At 44.8% G+C, this 15,650-nt stretch overlaps 1 protein-coding gene across 2 annotated transcripts in view; it reads right to left on the bottom strand.

Moving 5' to 3' along the window:
* Positions 1 to 4,487: 4,487 nt before the first annotated feature.
* RHCE (Rh blood group CcEe antigens) overlaps positions 4,488 to 15,650 on the bottom strand; it is a 93,552-nt gene continuing 82,389 nt past the window's right edge. The window contains exons 9-11 of one of the 2 annotated variants that reach the window (XM_088460581.1): positions 11,137 to 11,210; positions 7,449 to 7,658; positions 4,488 to 5,144 (exon numbers count right to left, since the gene is read on the bottom strand). In XM_088460581.1, coding sequence (XP_088316707.1) covers positions 5,118 to 5,144; positions 7,449 to 7,658; positions 11,137 to 11,210 — 311 coding nt within the window. In that variant the 3' untranslated portion in view covers positions 4,488 to 5,117. The remainder of the gene's footprint in view (positions 5,145 to 7,448; positions 7,659 to 11,136; positions 11,211 to 15,650) is intronic. The other variant, XM_088460582.1, reaches the window with a different exon arrangement.

Genomic DNA, 15,650 nt, shown 5'->3' on the forward strand with positions numbered 1-15,650 from the left:
AATCATATGTTTGCCATAATACACTGAATGTATACTTGCGCAGAGATATATAAACGGAAAACTCAGAGGTGCACACGACAATTCTTTACATAAGGCAATCTTTGATAGGATTAACATTGTGTAGGTACATTTTGTGAATGTAGTCTCCTTATTAATGAATCTGCATGTTAACAATTTAGCATGAACAACCATAAAAATACCATGGCTGCATAGTGGTATATTTACTAAGGTGCAGGTTTATAGAGGTGGAGGTGTGGCCCATAGCAACCAATCAGATTATACTTGTCATTTGTCTAGCACACAGGTTCTCATACTCTGTCCTCAGGACCCCCAACAGTCTGTTTTCCAGGTCTCCTCACAGAATCAAAAGTGAAATAATTAGCTCTACCTGTGGACCTTTTAAAATGTATCAGAGAGTAATGAGTACACCTGTGCCCCTACTGGGTGACCTGGAAAATGTGAGCTGTGTGGGGTACTGAGAACTGAGTTCGAGAACCTCTGGTCTAGCACCTTCTAGAAAATAATAATATTGAGCATACAATTTGCTTTCAGCAGTAGGCACAAGCACTAATACCTTGCGTCCCGGTTTGAAAGATCGGTCAACTGTGGTAATGTCGTAATTGTGTTTCTGGCGCTGTTGAGCTATGTCGTTCAGTAGTGGTGCAATCTGCCTTAACCGGCCATACAATTGGGATACAAACTAAATGATATTAGGATCTTGGCGTGACTGTTGCTCCCATCCTTCCTTTAACACATCTAAAATCCCTGTAGGATGCTTCCCATAGAGGAGTTCGAAGGGACTGAACAGCGTAGAGGATTGGGGCACCTCTTGAACTGCAAACATCAAATAAGGCAGGAGTAAATCCCAATCTCGCTTTTCTTGTGACACTGCCCTCTTTATCATTTAAGTGGCTGATTAAAGTGTTCTACTATGCCATCTGTTTGTGGGTGATAAGGGTAGATAAGATTACCACCTCAGTTTAACAGTTGGCTCAAATCTTTCATTAATTTAGATACAAAAGGGGTACCTTGAGCCTTCAGGACCTCTTTTGGTATTCCCAGACTGGTAAATAGCATCAATAACTCCCTGGCAACAGTGCTAGATTTCATATTACGTAGCTGTATGGCCTCCGGGATACTTGTGGCATAATCTACTACCACTAATATGTGTTTGCCCACAAGCAGATTTTTCCACAAGCCCTATCAGATCCATACCAATTTTCTCAAAAGGTACAGAAATGACAGGGAGTGGAACCAAGGGTGCCTGAAACGCTGGCCAGGGTGCTGCCTTCTGACACACTGGACATTCCTGACAATATTTTTTTACTGCTGCATTAATTGCCTTGCCAAAAGAATCTTAACTAAATACACTGGAGAGTTTACTCCTCCCCTAAATGGCCACCCCACAGGTGTGTATGAGCCACTCTCAACACCAACTGCTTGTGTTTCCTGGGAAGCAATAATTGGTGTACTCTCTTATCCTGCAAATCTGTTACATGATATAACATCATTTTTTCAATGCAAAGTATGGTACACCTACTGTTGGTAAAGCCGTGATTACTTTACCATTTACTTCTACAACATTTTCAAATGCATTTATGAAGTTCCCATCATTCTGTTGGTCTTTACCACCGGTCAAGTTGTTTTTCTAGCACTGCAGTCCATCGGCTCACCCTGCTTTGGGCAGTCCCATCGCACATGACACAGCTGGAGGTGGGTTGTTCACTTTAACAACTGAGACCTGGGTTCTAGGCTTAGGTACCGGCTGGAACCCCTGCAAGAGTCAGGTACCTTTCAATCACCACTGCTAACTCCTCAACCGTTTGAGGATCAGCCTGTAGGGCCCACTGTTGCACCACCCGGTTTAATACTCGAACAGCATGGTCCAAAGCCACCATCTCTACTATATCCTGAGCCGAGTTTTTATCCAGCTGCAACCATGCCTTACCCAGGCTAATTTGGCCAGGTGGACCCTTGGAGACTCAGACGAGTTCAACAGCCATTCCCGAAACTCCTGAGCTTTGCTGGGGCCCGTCATTCCAACTCTGCTGAGTATGGCCTTTTTCAGGAGAGGATAAGCATTTGCCTCAGTGACGGTCAAATCGGCTTATTCACTCTGAGGTTCCCCTGTGAGACAGGGAGCAAGTCTGGCAGGGCCATTTTAAATGTGCAGCAGTACACTCAAAGGTGCACAGATAAGCATCAACGTCATCAGATGGGGTAAGCTTCTGCAACACCTCTCGCTCACGCCCACCTTTCCTCATTTCAGTTAATTCCGCATGTTATAACTGAATTTGAGTCTGTTGACCCTGAATTAAAGTTTGCTGTCCTTGCAGCTGTGCATGCTGCCCTTCTGCTAGTTTAGCAAAACTTTTCAAAAGCTCCTCCGTTCCACACTGCTTTATCCCTTTATGGACAAACTTAAGCCGCGTATCCACTTGCAGATAGTGGAACAACAGTACGATTACAACATCGTAATCGTACAATTGTTCCTCATCCCCTGTACTGCCTACACTGGACTGGATCTCATCACTATGCTGTTTATTGCTCCATCTCTATACAAACCTGCTGCTCCACATTAACCTCATGTGAAAGCATGCTGTCCCAGTGACAAAATTATATATATATATATATATATATATATATATATATATATATAATTAATATATCCACACAGTGCATCCGGAAAGTAGTCACAACGCTTCACTTTTTCCACATTTTGTTATGTTACAGCCTTATTCCAAAATGGAATAAATTCATTTTTGTCCTCAAAATTCTACACATAATACCCCATAATGAGAACGTGTAAAAAGTTTTTTTGAGATTTTTGCAAACAGTAAAAAAAAAATAAGAAATCGCATGTGCATAAGTATTCACGGCCTTTGCCATGAAGCTCAAAATTTAGCTCAGGTGCATCCTGTTTCCCACTGATCATCCTTGAGATGTTCCTACAGCTTAATTGGAGTCTACCTGTGGTAAATTCAGTTGATTGGATATGATTTTGAAAGGCATACACCTGTCTGTATAAGGTCCCACACTTGACAGTGCATGTCAGAGCACAAACCAAGCATGAAGTCCAAGGAATTGTCTGTAGACCTCCGAGACAGGTTTGTCTCGAGGCACAAATCTGGGGAAGGGTACAGAAATATATCTGCTGCTTTGAAGGTCCCAATGAGCACAGTGGCCTCCATTATCCGTAAATGGAAGAAATTCGGAACCACCAGAACTTTTCCTAGAGTTGGCCGGCCGTCTAAATTGAGCGATCGGGGGAGAAGGACCCTAGTCAGGAAGGTGACCAAGAACCTGATGGTCACTCTGTCAGAGCTACAGCATTCCTCTGTGGAGAGAGGAGAACCTTCCAGAAGGACAACCATCTCTGCAGCAATCCACCAATCAGGCCTGTATGGTAGAGTGGCCAGACGGAAGCTACTCCTTAGTAAAAAGCACATGGCAGCCCACCTGGAGTTTGCCAAAATGCACCTGAAGGACTCTCAGACCATGAGAGACAAAGATTGAACTCTTTGGCGTGAATGCCAGGCGTTATGTTTGGAGAAAACCAGGCACCGCTCATCACCAGGCCATTACCATCCCTACAGTGAAGCATGGTGGTGGCAGCATCATGCTGTGGGGATGTTTTTCAGTGGCAGGAACTGGGAGACTAGTCAGGATAGAGGGAAAGATGAATTCAGCAATGTACAGAGACATCCTGGATGAAAACCTGCTCCAGAGCGCTCTTGACCTCAGACTGGGGCGACGGTTCATCTTTCAGCAGGACAATGACCCTAAGCACACAACCAAGATATCAAAGGAGTGGCTTCAAGACAACTCTGTGAATGTCCTTGAGTGGACCAGCCAGAGCCCAGACTTGAATCCAATTGAACATCTGTGGAGAGATCTGAAAATGGCTCTGCACCGATGCTTCCCATCCAACCTGATGGAGCTTGAGAGGTGCTGCAAAGAGGAATGGGGGAAACTGCCCAAAGATAGGTGTGCCAGACTTGAGGCCGTAATTGCTGCCAAAGAAGCATCAACAAAGTATTGAGCAAAGGTTGTACATACTTATGTACATGTGATTTCTTAGTTGTTTTTTTTTTTTTTTTTTTATTATTATTACATTTGCAAAAATCGTAAAAAAAACTTTTTACACATTGCCATTATGGGGTAGAATTTTAAGGACAAAAATGAATTTATTACATTTTTGAATAAGGCTGTAACATAACAAAATGTGGAAAAAGTGAAGCATTGTGAATACTTTCCAGATGCACTGTATACACACAAAAATGATAGAGAAAAATATAATATATATTTAATTTCTTTCCCCCAATACTGAATGTGAATTCAATAAAAAAAAAATCAAATATGCCAAATAAAGTGTAATAAATGCAAATTTAATTAAAACAAAACATTTATCAATATTACAATTTTTCAAATTAATAATTACATTAATAATACTGGATAAAATGACAAAAAAAAACACTTCTGTTCCAGATTACACCTTCAGATCATGCCAATAATTACAGAACCCATGAGGTGAGGAAAAAAAACAAGTAAGATTTTGATACATATGAAAATTAACGTAATTCAATTAATTTCTATGGTGCCGTAACTGTTCTGCATGATTGCAATGCAGACAAATAACGTATCCAAAAATGCTAAAAATCTGAAAAAAATGCGATAATGTAATAACTGGTATAATCCATATGCTAAAAAATCTAAATGCGATAAAAACACGAAAATGCCATTTTATATATATAAAAAAAAAACATGTTGATACATATGCCCCCAAGTCAAAGCTGAGCTGAAAAGTGAGGGATATCTGTGTCAAAAGTTTTTGGGGTGTTAGATATGGATGGAAACAGTGGGGAATTGCATCCCGGAAGGATAAATCATAAATAACTGGAAGTTTCTGTTAAAAAAGATATGTTCACTATAATTGTAAAAATCCCCTCAAAACATGGCACCAGTGACTGGGTTACATTCCAAAGGCTATAGTGGATTATTCTTCAGGGATTATTACTTAATCAGAACACATGTTCTATATTGGTAAATTTAAAATAAAGAACAGGAATAATCCTGAATATAAAATAGTCAGCTATAAATCCATTTGCTGTCCTTTCTCAGATATGAGAGGCCAAATGAGGAAACTGCAATAAAAAAAAATCAATAAATTATATATGGTAAACTGGCAAGTAACACATTTCCTTTCTATATTTACTAAAATGAAATACAAATTTTTAGACTAGTAAGCACAACAACAACAAAAATGGGTCCCACCCCTCCCTAAAGACCACCAGCTTTCTCCACAACCCCGGGACTTTGGGTGTGGTGGTAATAGTTAAATGAACAAAATTATTTTGTTTTTTTACAGGTAGACTACAGCTCCCAGCAAGCCCACCTAGGCATGATGTATGTCACTTTGTTAAGCCACAAGTACCAGTATGCCCGGACTTCAAGGGACTGCTGGCACCTGTAGTCCAACTGTAAAAAAAAAAATTAAACAAAAGACAGGACATGGACACCTAGTGTTGTATTATTTTATTAAATAAAAAACCACAGTTTTTGTTTACCAATTTATTACTCACATTATGAAAGGGTCATGTCCTCTTCATACTATGTTGACAAAACAAAAAGGCGCCGCTACTGCTCCTCAGGGAGCCATATTGCAAATGAAAGGTCACTCGGAGACATTTTCCATAGGAATGAATGGGAATGCAATAATTGGTTAGAGCATGGGAACTGCCGCAAACTGACTAATCAACGCATCCCCTTTCATTCCTATGGAAAGTGTCCCCGAGTGACCTCTTATTCGCAACGTGGCTCCCTGAGGAGCAGTAGTGGTGTTTTTTTGTTTTGCCAAGATTCGGGATGCTACATGCAACGAAGAGGATGCGACCCCTACATATTGTGAGGAATAAATTATTGAACAAGGACTGTGTGGAGGTGTTACAATATTAGGTGTCCACCATGTCCTGTATTTTATTTAATGTTTTTCTTTAGGTGCCTGTGAGCCCCTGATGCCCAGGCATGCTGGCACTTGTGGTTCAACAAGTGCCATCATGTCTGGGCAGGCATGTTGGGGCCTGTAATCCACCTGTAAAAAACTATTTTTTAACTATCATTTAACTATTACTTCCACACCCAAAACCCTGGTGGTACAGAACCAACTTTTAGTAAATATACCTCCAAATACCTGACTCTACTTCTCACTTCTCTAACTGTCCCCCTTCCCTACTTAAGTAAGGGCCTGATTCAGAAAGGGAAGCAATGTTGATTTTGATTTAGATCGAGTAATTGGTTGCCATTGTGCATGCGTGTAAGCAACACTGCGCATGTGCAGCGATTGTTTTGCGATTACACCCGCACAGAGGATCCATTCGCAAAGTGAGTGACAGGTAGTCAGAGTTTGGCGGGAGATAATGGGGGGTGGCTATGCAAATGCAGGTGTATCTGGCTGTTTAAATGCTGCTCCATAGGTATGCAGATATTAGCCATCGCGATCTCCTACACAGCATAAGAGCTCTTTGTGTGTCTGCAGAGTGTCAGGATGCTGCCTGGGATCGGCCACTACTCACCTCCACACCGGTGTCCTTGGGCTTAGGTGTTCAGTCGCTGGGAGTGGAGGTGAGTGGTGGCTGAGTTTTCTCCATGGGGTCTGCTAGGGGTTCCGTGCGTGTGTCATGGTTCCCGGGGTGCCGGGCATGGGCGCAGCCATGTTTGTCCATATCACCTGACTAGTATTCCCCAATGGTAGTCCTGTGGTCAATCAGCTGATCCTCTGATCCAATGACCTGCTACCTAAGGGTATTTTAGTCTGACAGGAACAGGAAACTGCTGTTCAACTTCACTGTTCCAGTGATTGTTATGCTCTCCGGTGTTTTCCACAAAGTACCTCCAGTGTGTTGTTCCAGCCCTCACGCTGATCTCCAGTGTTACTTGTATTAGCTCCCATGCTAATTCTCAGCATGTTACTTTAGCTCTCTCATAGAACTCCAGTGTTTCATGTAACAGTTTCTGTGTTGCCTTTTAGTGTGCTGCTTAGCTCTCAAGCTGGTTCTCTGAGTTACATGTGTCAGTCTTCAAGATGATTACTAATTTACCCAGAGCCGGCCCTAGTCATAGGCATTATAAGCAAATACCTAAGGGCGACTCAGAATGCTAGGGGCATTCCAGGGCTCTGCCTGTCTGTCCCCCCCCTAGGGTCGGTGCCACCATCCAATCTAACGAGTGAAGGATGTCTCTGATAGAGACATCCTAGCCGCAGGTGTGATGAGCCACCACTGATGTCACTCCATATGCTCTCACTGCACTGTTCACTGCCAGTGAGAGTTCTCAGCTAGGCTGCCACGTCCGCCCGGGTTCTCAGCACCGGTGACGTGTGCTGTTTCCAAACATCGGCATCCTCCCCCTGGACGCCGGTCTCTCTCCTCCCCTGGACGCCAGTCTCTCACCTCCCCATGGATGGCCGGGCTCTCTCCTCTCCCTGGACCCCGGGATCTCTCCTCCCTATGGATGGCCGGGCTCTCTCCTCCCCTGGACGCCAGGCTCTCTCCTCCCCATTGATGGCCGGGCTCTCTCCTCCCCTGGACGCCAGGCTCTCTCCTCCCCATGGATGGCCGGGCTCTCTCCTCCCCATGGATGCCGGGCTCTCTCCTCCACCACTTTGGAAAACAAGATGAGGAGCAGCCAGGTACTGTACTGTGAGCATCAAACTTCAAACTCTCACATACTCATATATATATATATATATATATATATATATAAAATAGATATAGATATATATGTAAGACTCCCTTTTGCTGTGCTGTAATTGGTCAATAATATAGGGGTCCTGGTGAACAGAATATATAAATTATATGTTTAGGACTAGAGATGCATTTGTAAAGAAACTATTAAATCACAAAATATTGACATTGTATATAAGATGACTACTTTCTATTTACACAGTTATACAAGACAATTACACCAGTAAAGGGGTCTGCTGGTCTCTGCTGCAGAACATGAATAAATAAAATGGGAGAGAGGTGCAGTGGGCTGAAGATTTGCTTGTGTGCCGAGAAACCTTGCACCGGCCCTGCCTGCCCCTCCGCCGCCGCTAGCCACTGCTCCCATCTACCAGGATGTCAGACTACCCCGGGGCAGGCGCTGCTACCTGCTCTCTCCCCAGCGCGCTGCCATGATCGGAGCTCTCCAAACGGGCAGCGCAGAGGATGGCCAGGCCGGTCATGTGACCGGGATCTGTATCCTTCCGGCCCTTAGTCAGAATGAGCTTCTGCATAGAAGCTCATTCTGTCTACAGGAGGAGCCAAGATGGCCACGGGAGGGCCCTGCGGCTGCCACACCTCCCATGGGCCTTTGTGGAGCAGAGCTGTGAATAACAACTCACGGCTCCGCCTCCGCTTCCATCTTAGACGCCCAGGCCCAGCTAGCCATTGTGAACAAGGCAGGCCGCAGGTAAGAAACCATCAATAAATTTAGCTGTGCTGCGCCACAGCACCAGTATAATTAAAAAAAAGGAGGCAGCCTGAGTGCTTTCTCACTCTGAGTCTGGGTATTTTAGGTGGTGGTGTTTAAAAAATGTTATGTGTAGCTGGCTAGCTGGGAGAAAGGTGGGGGCTGGGGGCAAAGAGTGGTTTTGTCAATGTTGCTTCTGACAGTGACTGACTATTAGAGGAGAGGGGATGGTGTAATCTGTATGCATGTATGAGTATGTATATATATATATATATATATATATAATTTGTGTATATATGAGTATGTGTATATATATAATGTCTCGGTGTCTCAAACGCTGAGATGTCGAAAATATCCCGTACACACAATATGTCCGTGAACAAGGTTGTTCACGGACATATTGCGTCAGCCGGTGCTGTGTGTACGAACGTTCAACTGATCGCCCTTACACTTGCTGCAGTGGCTGGCAGGGAGGGGGTCGCTATTTGTTGCCTGGCTAGCGGGGCCGCAGATGATGGTTGTTCAGTGTGTATGAACAACCATAATCTGCATATATATCCGTCAGCTGTGTACCCACTTTAAGATTGGTGGTGGATTATCTTCTAGGGGCACCAGCCAAAATCTTGCCTAGGGCACCAAATTGGCTAGGGCCGGCCCTGAATTTACCTGTCAAGCTGCATCCCTGTGTTTACTTCCTACATTTCTCAGTGCAACTCTGCGATTAGGATCCCTACCAATTCTCAGTGTATTCCTATGTCTACATTTCTCAGTGCAATTCTGCGATTAGGATCCCTATCAATTCTCAGTGTATTCCTGTGTCTACATTTCCCAGTGCAACTCTGCGATTAGATCCCTACCGATTCTCAGTGTTTCATACCAAGTGCTGACTACCATCGATTCCCAGTGTTTCATACCAAGTGCTGGCTATCATCGCCACTCAGCATCTTATACCAACTATCGATTACCATCGCCACTCAGCATTTCATACCAACTATCGATTACCATCGTTTCTCAGTTTCTCATTCCAAGTGCTGACTACCATTGTCACTCAGCATCTCATACCAACTATCGATTACCATCGTCACTCAGCGTCTCATACTAAGTCCTGATTACCATCGCTATTCAGCATCCCGTACCAGGTGCTGATTACCAGTGCAACTCACATATCAGTCTTTGGAGCATCATCCTTGCTCATCAGTGCTTATATAGTCCTCCCCAGCGCCGGCTCCAGGGGTCGGAGCACCCTGTGCCGGCTCTCTCTAGTGCGCAACTGAAAATGGGGGCGTGGGCTAATTACCATAGGCCACACCTCCTACATGATGTTATTTGGAGGTGTGTCTGCATGGCACGCCTCCAAACAACGTCAGGCTGGGGGGGAGCCTCACTAGCTGGGCTTCCCCCAGCCCTCTCCCGTCACTGAATGGATGCCGTGTGCATGCGCGCAGCATCCATTCAGACTGCGGTGGTGGGGGTACCGCCACTTCGGCCCATGGGTGGAACAGCGGGACAGTACTGTCTTGCTGAAATCGGGATTTTGGGGAGGGGTGCGCCCTCTATTGCTGGCGCCCCTGTTCGACCGCACTGGTCGAACACTCCTAGAGCCGGCCCTGGTCCTCCCATATCTATCTCTGTGTTCTCTCCAGGTACCTGCCTCAGGGGGGTGACCTGTTCACTTGGTGCAGCGAAACCCACATTTCGCTTGAAGGGATCAGTGGTGAATACCATCGAGTGGACTAGACTCCGTGCCATGGGGGAGGTCTCGCCAACACCTGGGACAGATGTATGAAGAGGACGTATATATTGCCTTACAGTTTCCACTCATCCGCTACCCTTAGCCCACCAGCCCAAGTTCCAACAGTTGTAGCCTATATACATCCGAGCGTGACACAGAGACTTTGTATTTGAGGCAGGTCAGTTCTTACACAAGGGCTGCATGGCTGTTTGAAGTGCATAGATGTTACCGATACTTGTGCTGGTGCATGAGGTCGGACAGATATGAGAAGGCAGAAGTGGGTGTACCTATGCTCGGGAAAGCTTTGGAACTATTAGCATATTTTTGCAGTTGTGGTCCGTGTGAAATAGCAGCTGTGATCGCATTAGAGTACTGTACATCTCTAAATCAGGCCCTAAATGTAAAGTTTTCCAAATCTATTCTTCATTTGAGTTGCATCACTGGAAATTTGATGTGCTCACCCACAATCATTAGCTATTTACTCATAAAGTGAATGCAAACAAGCTCTTTTAGAGATTTGTGGAGCTGTTTAGGTGGTATCGCACATCAATTAAAGTTCATGTATGCAGGGCCGTAGCTAGGGTAGTGCGACCTGTGCCATGGCACAGGGCACCGCATGGCAGGGGGCGCTATTCGGGCCTGTCAATTTTCCTGTTTATTATCATTCTCACTTGTAGTTTCTTCTTCTTTTATCCCCAGCATCTCCTAGCTGCCCCAGGAGTACCCCTATCTCTTCCCTGGCCCTTCACCATGAAGCCATGGCCCTTTTTCAGGTGCACTATCTTATGTCCCTATTTAAAATATGGGGGTGGGAGGGGGCGCGCCAATGCTCTCTCTGGCACCAAAAAGTCTAGTTACGGCTCTGCATGTATGTTTTGGACAAACTTAACATTAGCAAATCTTAGAGTAATATTTTATTAAATCATACACAATTATAGTATTTTATATCTTACCTCCCAGTATGGTTGATCATGAAACAAATGCCATTCTTTTGGGGGCCTCAATAATTTACATTTCAACAGGAAACCTGTTTGAGAAGATTCCAGAGTTAATCTGTACTATTGTTACTATTATTTGTTAAAAAAACAAACACAGATGATTATAGTTAGTGACTAGAATACTATACATAACCCATTTCTGGTAACATGTATACAGTCCAAATACAATTACAGTGACTAGAATTCGGAATGCACCAATTCTTGTAGATATTATATAATGCAGGAAGCAAATCAGTTGGCTTTTATACAATACTGTATGGTGATAGGCAGAATGTGCCTCTTCAACTGCTCTTTAACTACAAGGGGAAAATTTACTAAAGTGAGAGTTTTAGAAGTGGAGATGTTGCCCATAACAACCAGATTCTAGCTATGATCATCTAGAAGGTGCTAGTTAAATGTTAAGTAGAATCTGATTGGTTGCTATGGGCAATATCTCCACTTCTAAAAACTCTCACTTTAGTAAATATACCCCCTAGTGTCAGCATGACCTGATACCCAGGGGATGGTAGTGAATACTGGAATTAATTATTCCACAACAGCTGAAGAGTCACAAGTTATCTACATCAGTGGCCCTAATGCTTGTACTAACCACAACAGTTTTTATCTGACCTCTTGATTTTATGGGAAGTGCCAGGAGCTGACAAAAAAACATAAATTTACAGTAATAATGCCAGAAACAAAGATGTTTGAAATTGAACTTGGATTAGCTGTCACTGTTGGCTCAGTGCATGGAGCTGTCTACCAGATGATAATTACTGCTCCCGGTCTGAGGCAGATTTAGACCTCATGGGGCCCTAAGCAAGACAACGATTTGGGGCCCCCCTTCCTCAAACAATCCATAACACTATATTTTCGTTTCTAATTTATTCCATTTACTTTATTTGTAATTTTTTCCCCCTTTTATTAAACTTTTTAAAACTTTATCAGTTCAAGACTGTCCTGCCAAAATTGGGACAGATGGGAGCAGCAGCGACTCCTACTCTCTTGTATGAGGGGGCTGTCACTGCACAATGGAACTGGCAACTGCCGGAACCAGCGGTGATGACGCGCATAACACCGGCTTTTATTAACTGCTTTGGCTGCAGCCCCTAGAGCCGTGTAGGGCTGCCCAAAAGGCAGAGCAGTGGCTTCCACTGGAAGCCACTCTCTACTAATCATAGCCTGGACTGGCAGCCGCAGGGGGAGAAAAACACCCCCCCCCCCCTGGGGCTGCCTGTTCTGTGTGTGATTGGTAGGTAGTGCTTACAATGGGAAGTCACCTCCAGTCATAGTGTAGCCAGTGCAGTCACAGACTGCAGCTGGCTCACTGAGGTGACTGATTTTACTGGGGTGGCTACAGCCATACAGCCCCTAGGTAAAATCCGTCACTGGTTGGGAGGTATTTAAAGTTTATTCAGCCTATCTAATATATTTCACAGACATTGTCCCCCCCTTGACTACTATAGTGGGTGTGTAGTGCTGGCAAGTTCACCCTCTCTGCGGGTGCCCCCCTTACTGGACTACTTTAACAGGTAAGCAGTGCTGGTAAGTACCACCTCCACCCCCCTGGTCCCTGCCATACTGGACTACTTTAAAGGGTGTGTAGTGCTGGAATCTACATCCTGTCCGAAGCCCCCCCTCAGTGGGTGCCCCCCCCATGGCCGCCCCCCCAGTGGACTACTCTAACAGGTGTGCAGTGCTGGGATCTGCACACTGCCCCCCCCTGCGGGTGCCCCCCCACCACGGCCATCCTCCACTGTTCCCCTAGTGGACTACAATACCAGGTTAGGTGTGCAGTGCAGGAATCTACACGCTGCCCCTCCCCCCCACTGCAGCCGCCCCCTCCCTCTTTCCCCCAGTGGACTACACAAACAGGTGTGTAGTGTTGTAAACTACACCCCCCTCCTCCCGCGAGTGGCACTCCCCCCCCCCCCCTCCACCGTGGGTGGCACTCCCCCTCACCCCTGACTATAGTAGTACTGCCACGGGACTTACCAAATATTTTGGTAGCCTCTCTAGCAAACCTCTGCATCTTCGAGCATTTTCTCTGCTCCTCTCTGCTCTCCCTGTGCGTATGACATCACACGCAGCCAACAGAGCAGGAGAGAGGAGAGTGAGCCAGTGCGGCACCCGGCAGCTGTTCAATGTGCTGACAGTCTGCCGGGACTGATACTTTGTAACACAAACTTAGATTATACAGCCCTGCTGACCCGCCGGACCCTAGGCAGGCGCTTGTGTTGCCTAGCGGTAAATCCGCTACTGCTCCCGGTTCTTTACCAGGAAATTACTCATTTGGATCCCACAAGAGAGTTGGGAGTCTCAGGCAATTGTCATTCCTGATCCCCAATGCCAACTTAGGCACAAGAATTCCAAACCCAGACTGACAATGATAAATGACATCAAACCTAGAGTTTCATTTCAATTACTCTTGAGTAATTTGCACGCTATACGCAGCAGTTACACTACCTCCAGACTTGCAGATTTTTGTTCGCCATCCTATAGGGCTGTGAGCAGATATGCAAGAGTCTAGGCCGCGAGGGGTGCGAGTTGCAGTGCTGGCAAAAGCATGGAAGCAACCTTGTAAGGACAACTCGCTACCTTCATGGGTAATTGAATCAACCTCATAGAATATATGTTGACAAATTATAAGAATTGAAAACCTGGGAGATGCAGTTGTGGAGGGAGATATTTTCAATATTCACAATGAAGGGCACTGCAGGCAGCTGTTACATATAATACAGTCAGGTCCTTAAATATTGGCACATTGACAGAATTTTCAGATTTTGGCCTCTATTCACCACCACAGTGGTTTTGAAATGAAACAAACAAGATGCGCTTTAACTGCAGACTTTCAGATTTAATTTGAGGGTAATTTACATCCAAATCGGGTGAACGGTGTAGGAATTACAACAGTTTCAATATGTGCCTCCCACTTTTTAAGGGGCCAAAAGTAATGGGACTATCAACTCAAAAGCTATTTCATGGACAGGTGTGGGCTATTCCCTCATTATTTCATTATCAATTAAGCAGGTAAAAGGTCTGGAGTTGATTCTAGGTGTGACATTTGCATTTGGAATCAGTTGCTGTCAATTCTCAATATGAGATCCAAAGAGCTGTCACTATCAGTGAAGCAAGCCATCATTAGGCTGAAAAATCAAAACAAACCCATCAGAGAGATAGCAAAAACATTAGGTGTGGCCAAATCAACTGTTTGGAACATTCTTAAAAAGAAAGAACGCACCGGAGAGCTCAGCAACACCAAAAGACCCGGAGACCACGGAAAACAACTGTGGTGGATGACAAAATAATTATTTCCCTGGTGAAAAACCCCTTCACAACAGTTGGCCAAATCAAGATCACTCTCCAGGAGGTAGATGTATATGTGTCAAAGTCAACAATCAAGAGAAGACTTCACAAGAGTGAATATAGAGGGTTCACCACAAGATGCAAACCATTGGTGAGCCACAAAAACAGGAAGACCAGATTAGAGTTTGCCAAACAACATCTAAAAAAGCCATTACAGTTCCGGAACAACATCCTATTGACAGATGAGACAAAGATCAACTTGTACCAGAGTGATGAGAAGAGAAGGAAAGGAACTGCTCATGATCCAAAACATACCACCTCATCAGTGAAGCATGGTGGTGGTAGTGTCATGGCGTGGGCATGTATGGCTGCCAATGGAACTGGTTCCCTTGTATTTATTGATGATGTGACTGCTGACAAAAGTAGCAGAATGAATTCTGAAGTGTTTCGGGAAATATTATATGCTCATATTCAGTCAAATGCTTCAGAACTCATTGGACAGCGCTTCACAGTGCAGATGGACAATGACCCGTAGCATACTGCAAAAGCAACCAAAGAGTTTTGTAAGGCTAAAAAGTGGAATGTTATGCAATGGCCAAGTCAATCCCCTGACCTTAATCTGATTGAGCATGCATTTCACTTGATGAAGACAAAACTGAAGGGAAAATGCCCCAAGAACAAGCAGGAACTGAAGACATTTGCAGTAGAGGCCTGGCAGAGCATCACCAGGGATGAAACCCAGTGTCTGGTGATGTCTATGCGTTCCAGACTTCAGGCTGTAATTGTCTGCAAAGGATTTGCAACAAAGTATTAAAAAGTGAAAGTTAGATTTAGGATTGTTTAGTTTGTCCCATTACTTTTGGCCCCTTAAAAAGTGGGAGGCACATATAGAAACCGTTGTAATTCCTACACCGTTCACCTGATTTGGATGTAATTACCCTCAAATTAAATCTGAAAGTCTGCAGTTAAATCACATCTTGTTTGTTTCATTTCAAAGCCATTGTGGTGGTGAATAGAGGACAAAGGCCCTCATTCAGAGCCGTACGCTCTGAGCAGAGCGCACGCTCTGAATGAGGGCCGGGCTCCATTTTCATGGAGCGTCCTCCTGGACGCTCGTATAGCTGTGGGTCACCACCCACAGGCTATACGAGCGTGCATTGTGATGGTCGCGATGGTCGAGACCA

This window comes from Taudactylus pleione, unplaced genomic scaffold, assembly GCF_031769625.1.
Source record: "Taudactylus pleione unplaced genomic scaffold, aTauple2 ptg000007l, whole genome shotgun sequence".
Taxonomy (NCBI): Eukaryota; Metazoa; Chordata; class Amphibia; order Anura; family Myobatrachidae; genus Taudactylus; species Taudactylus pleione.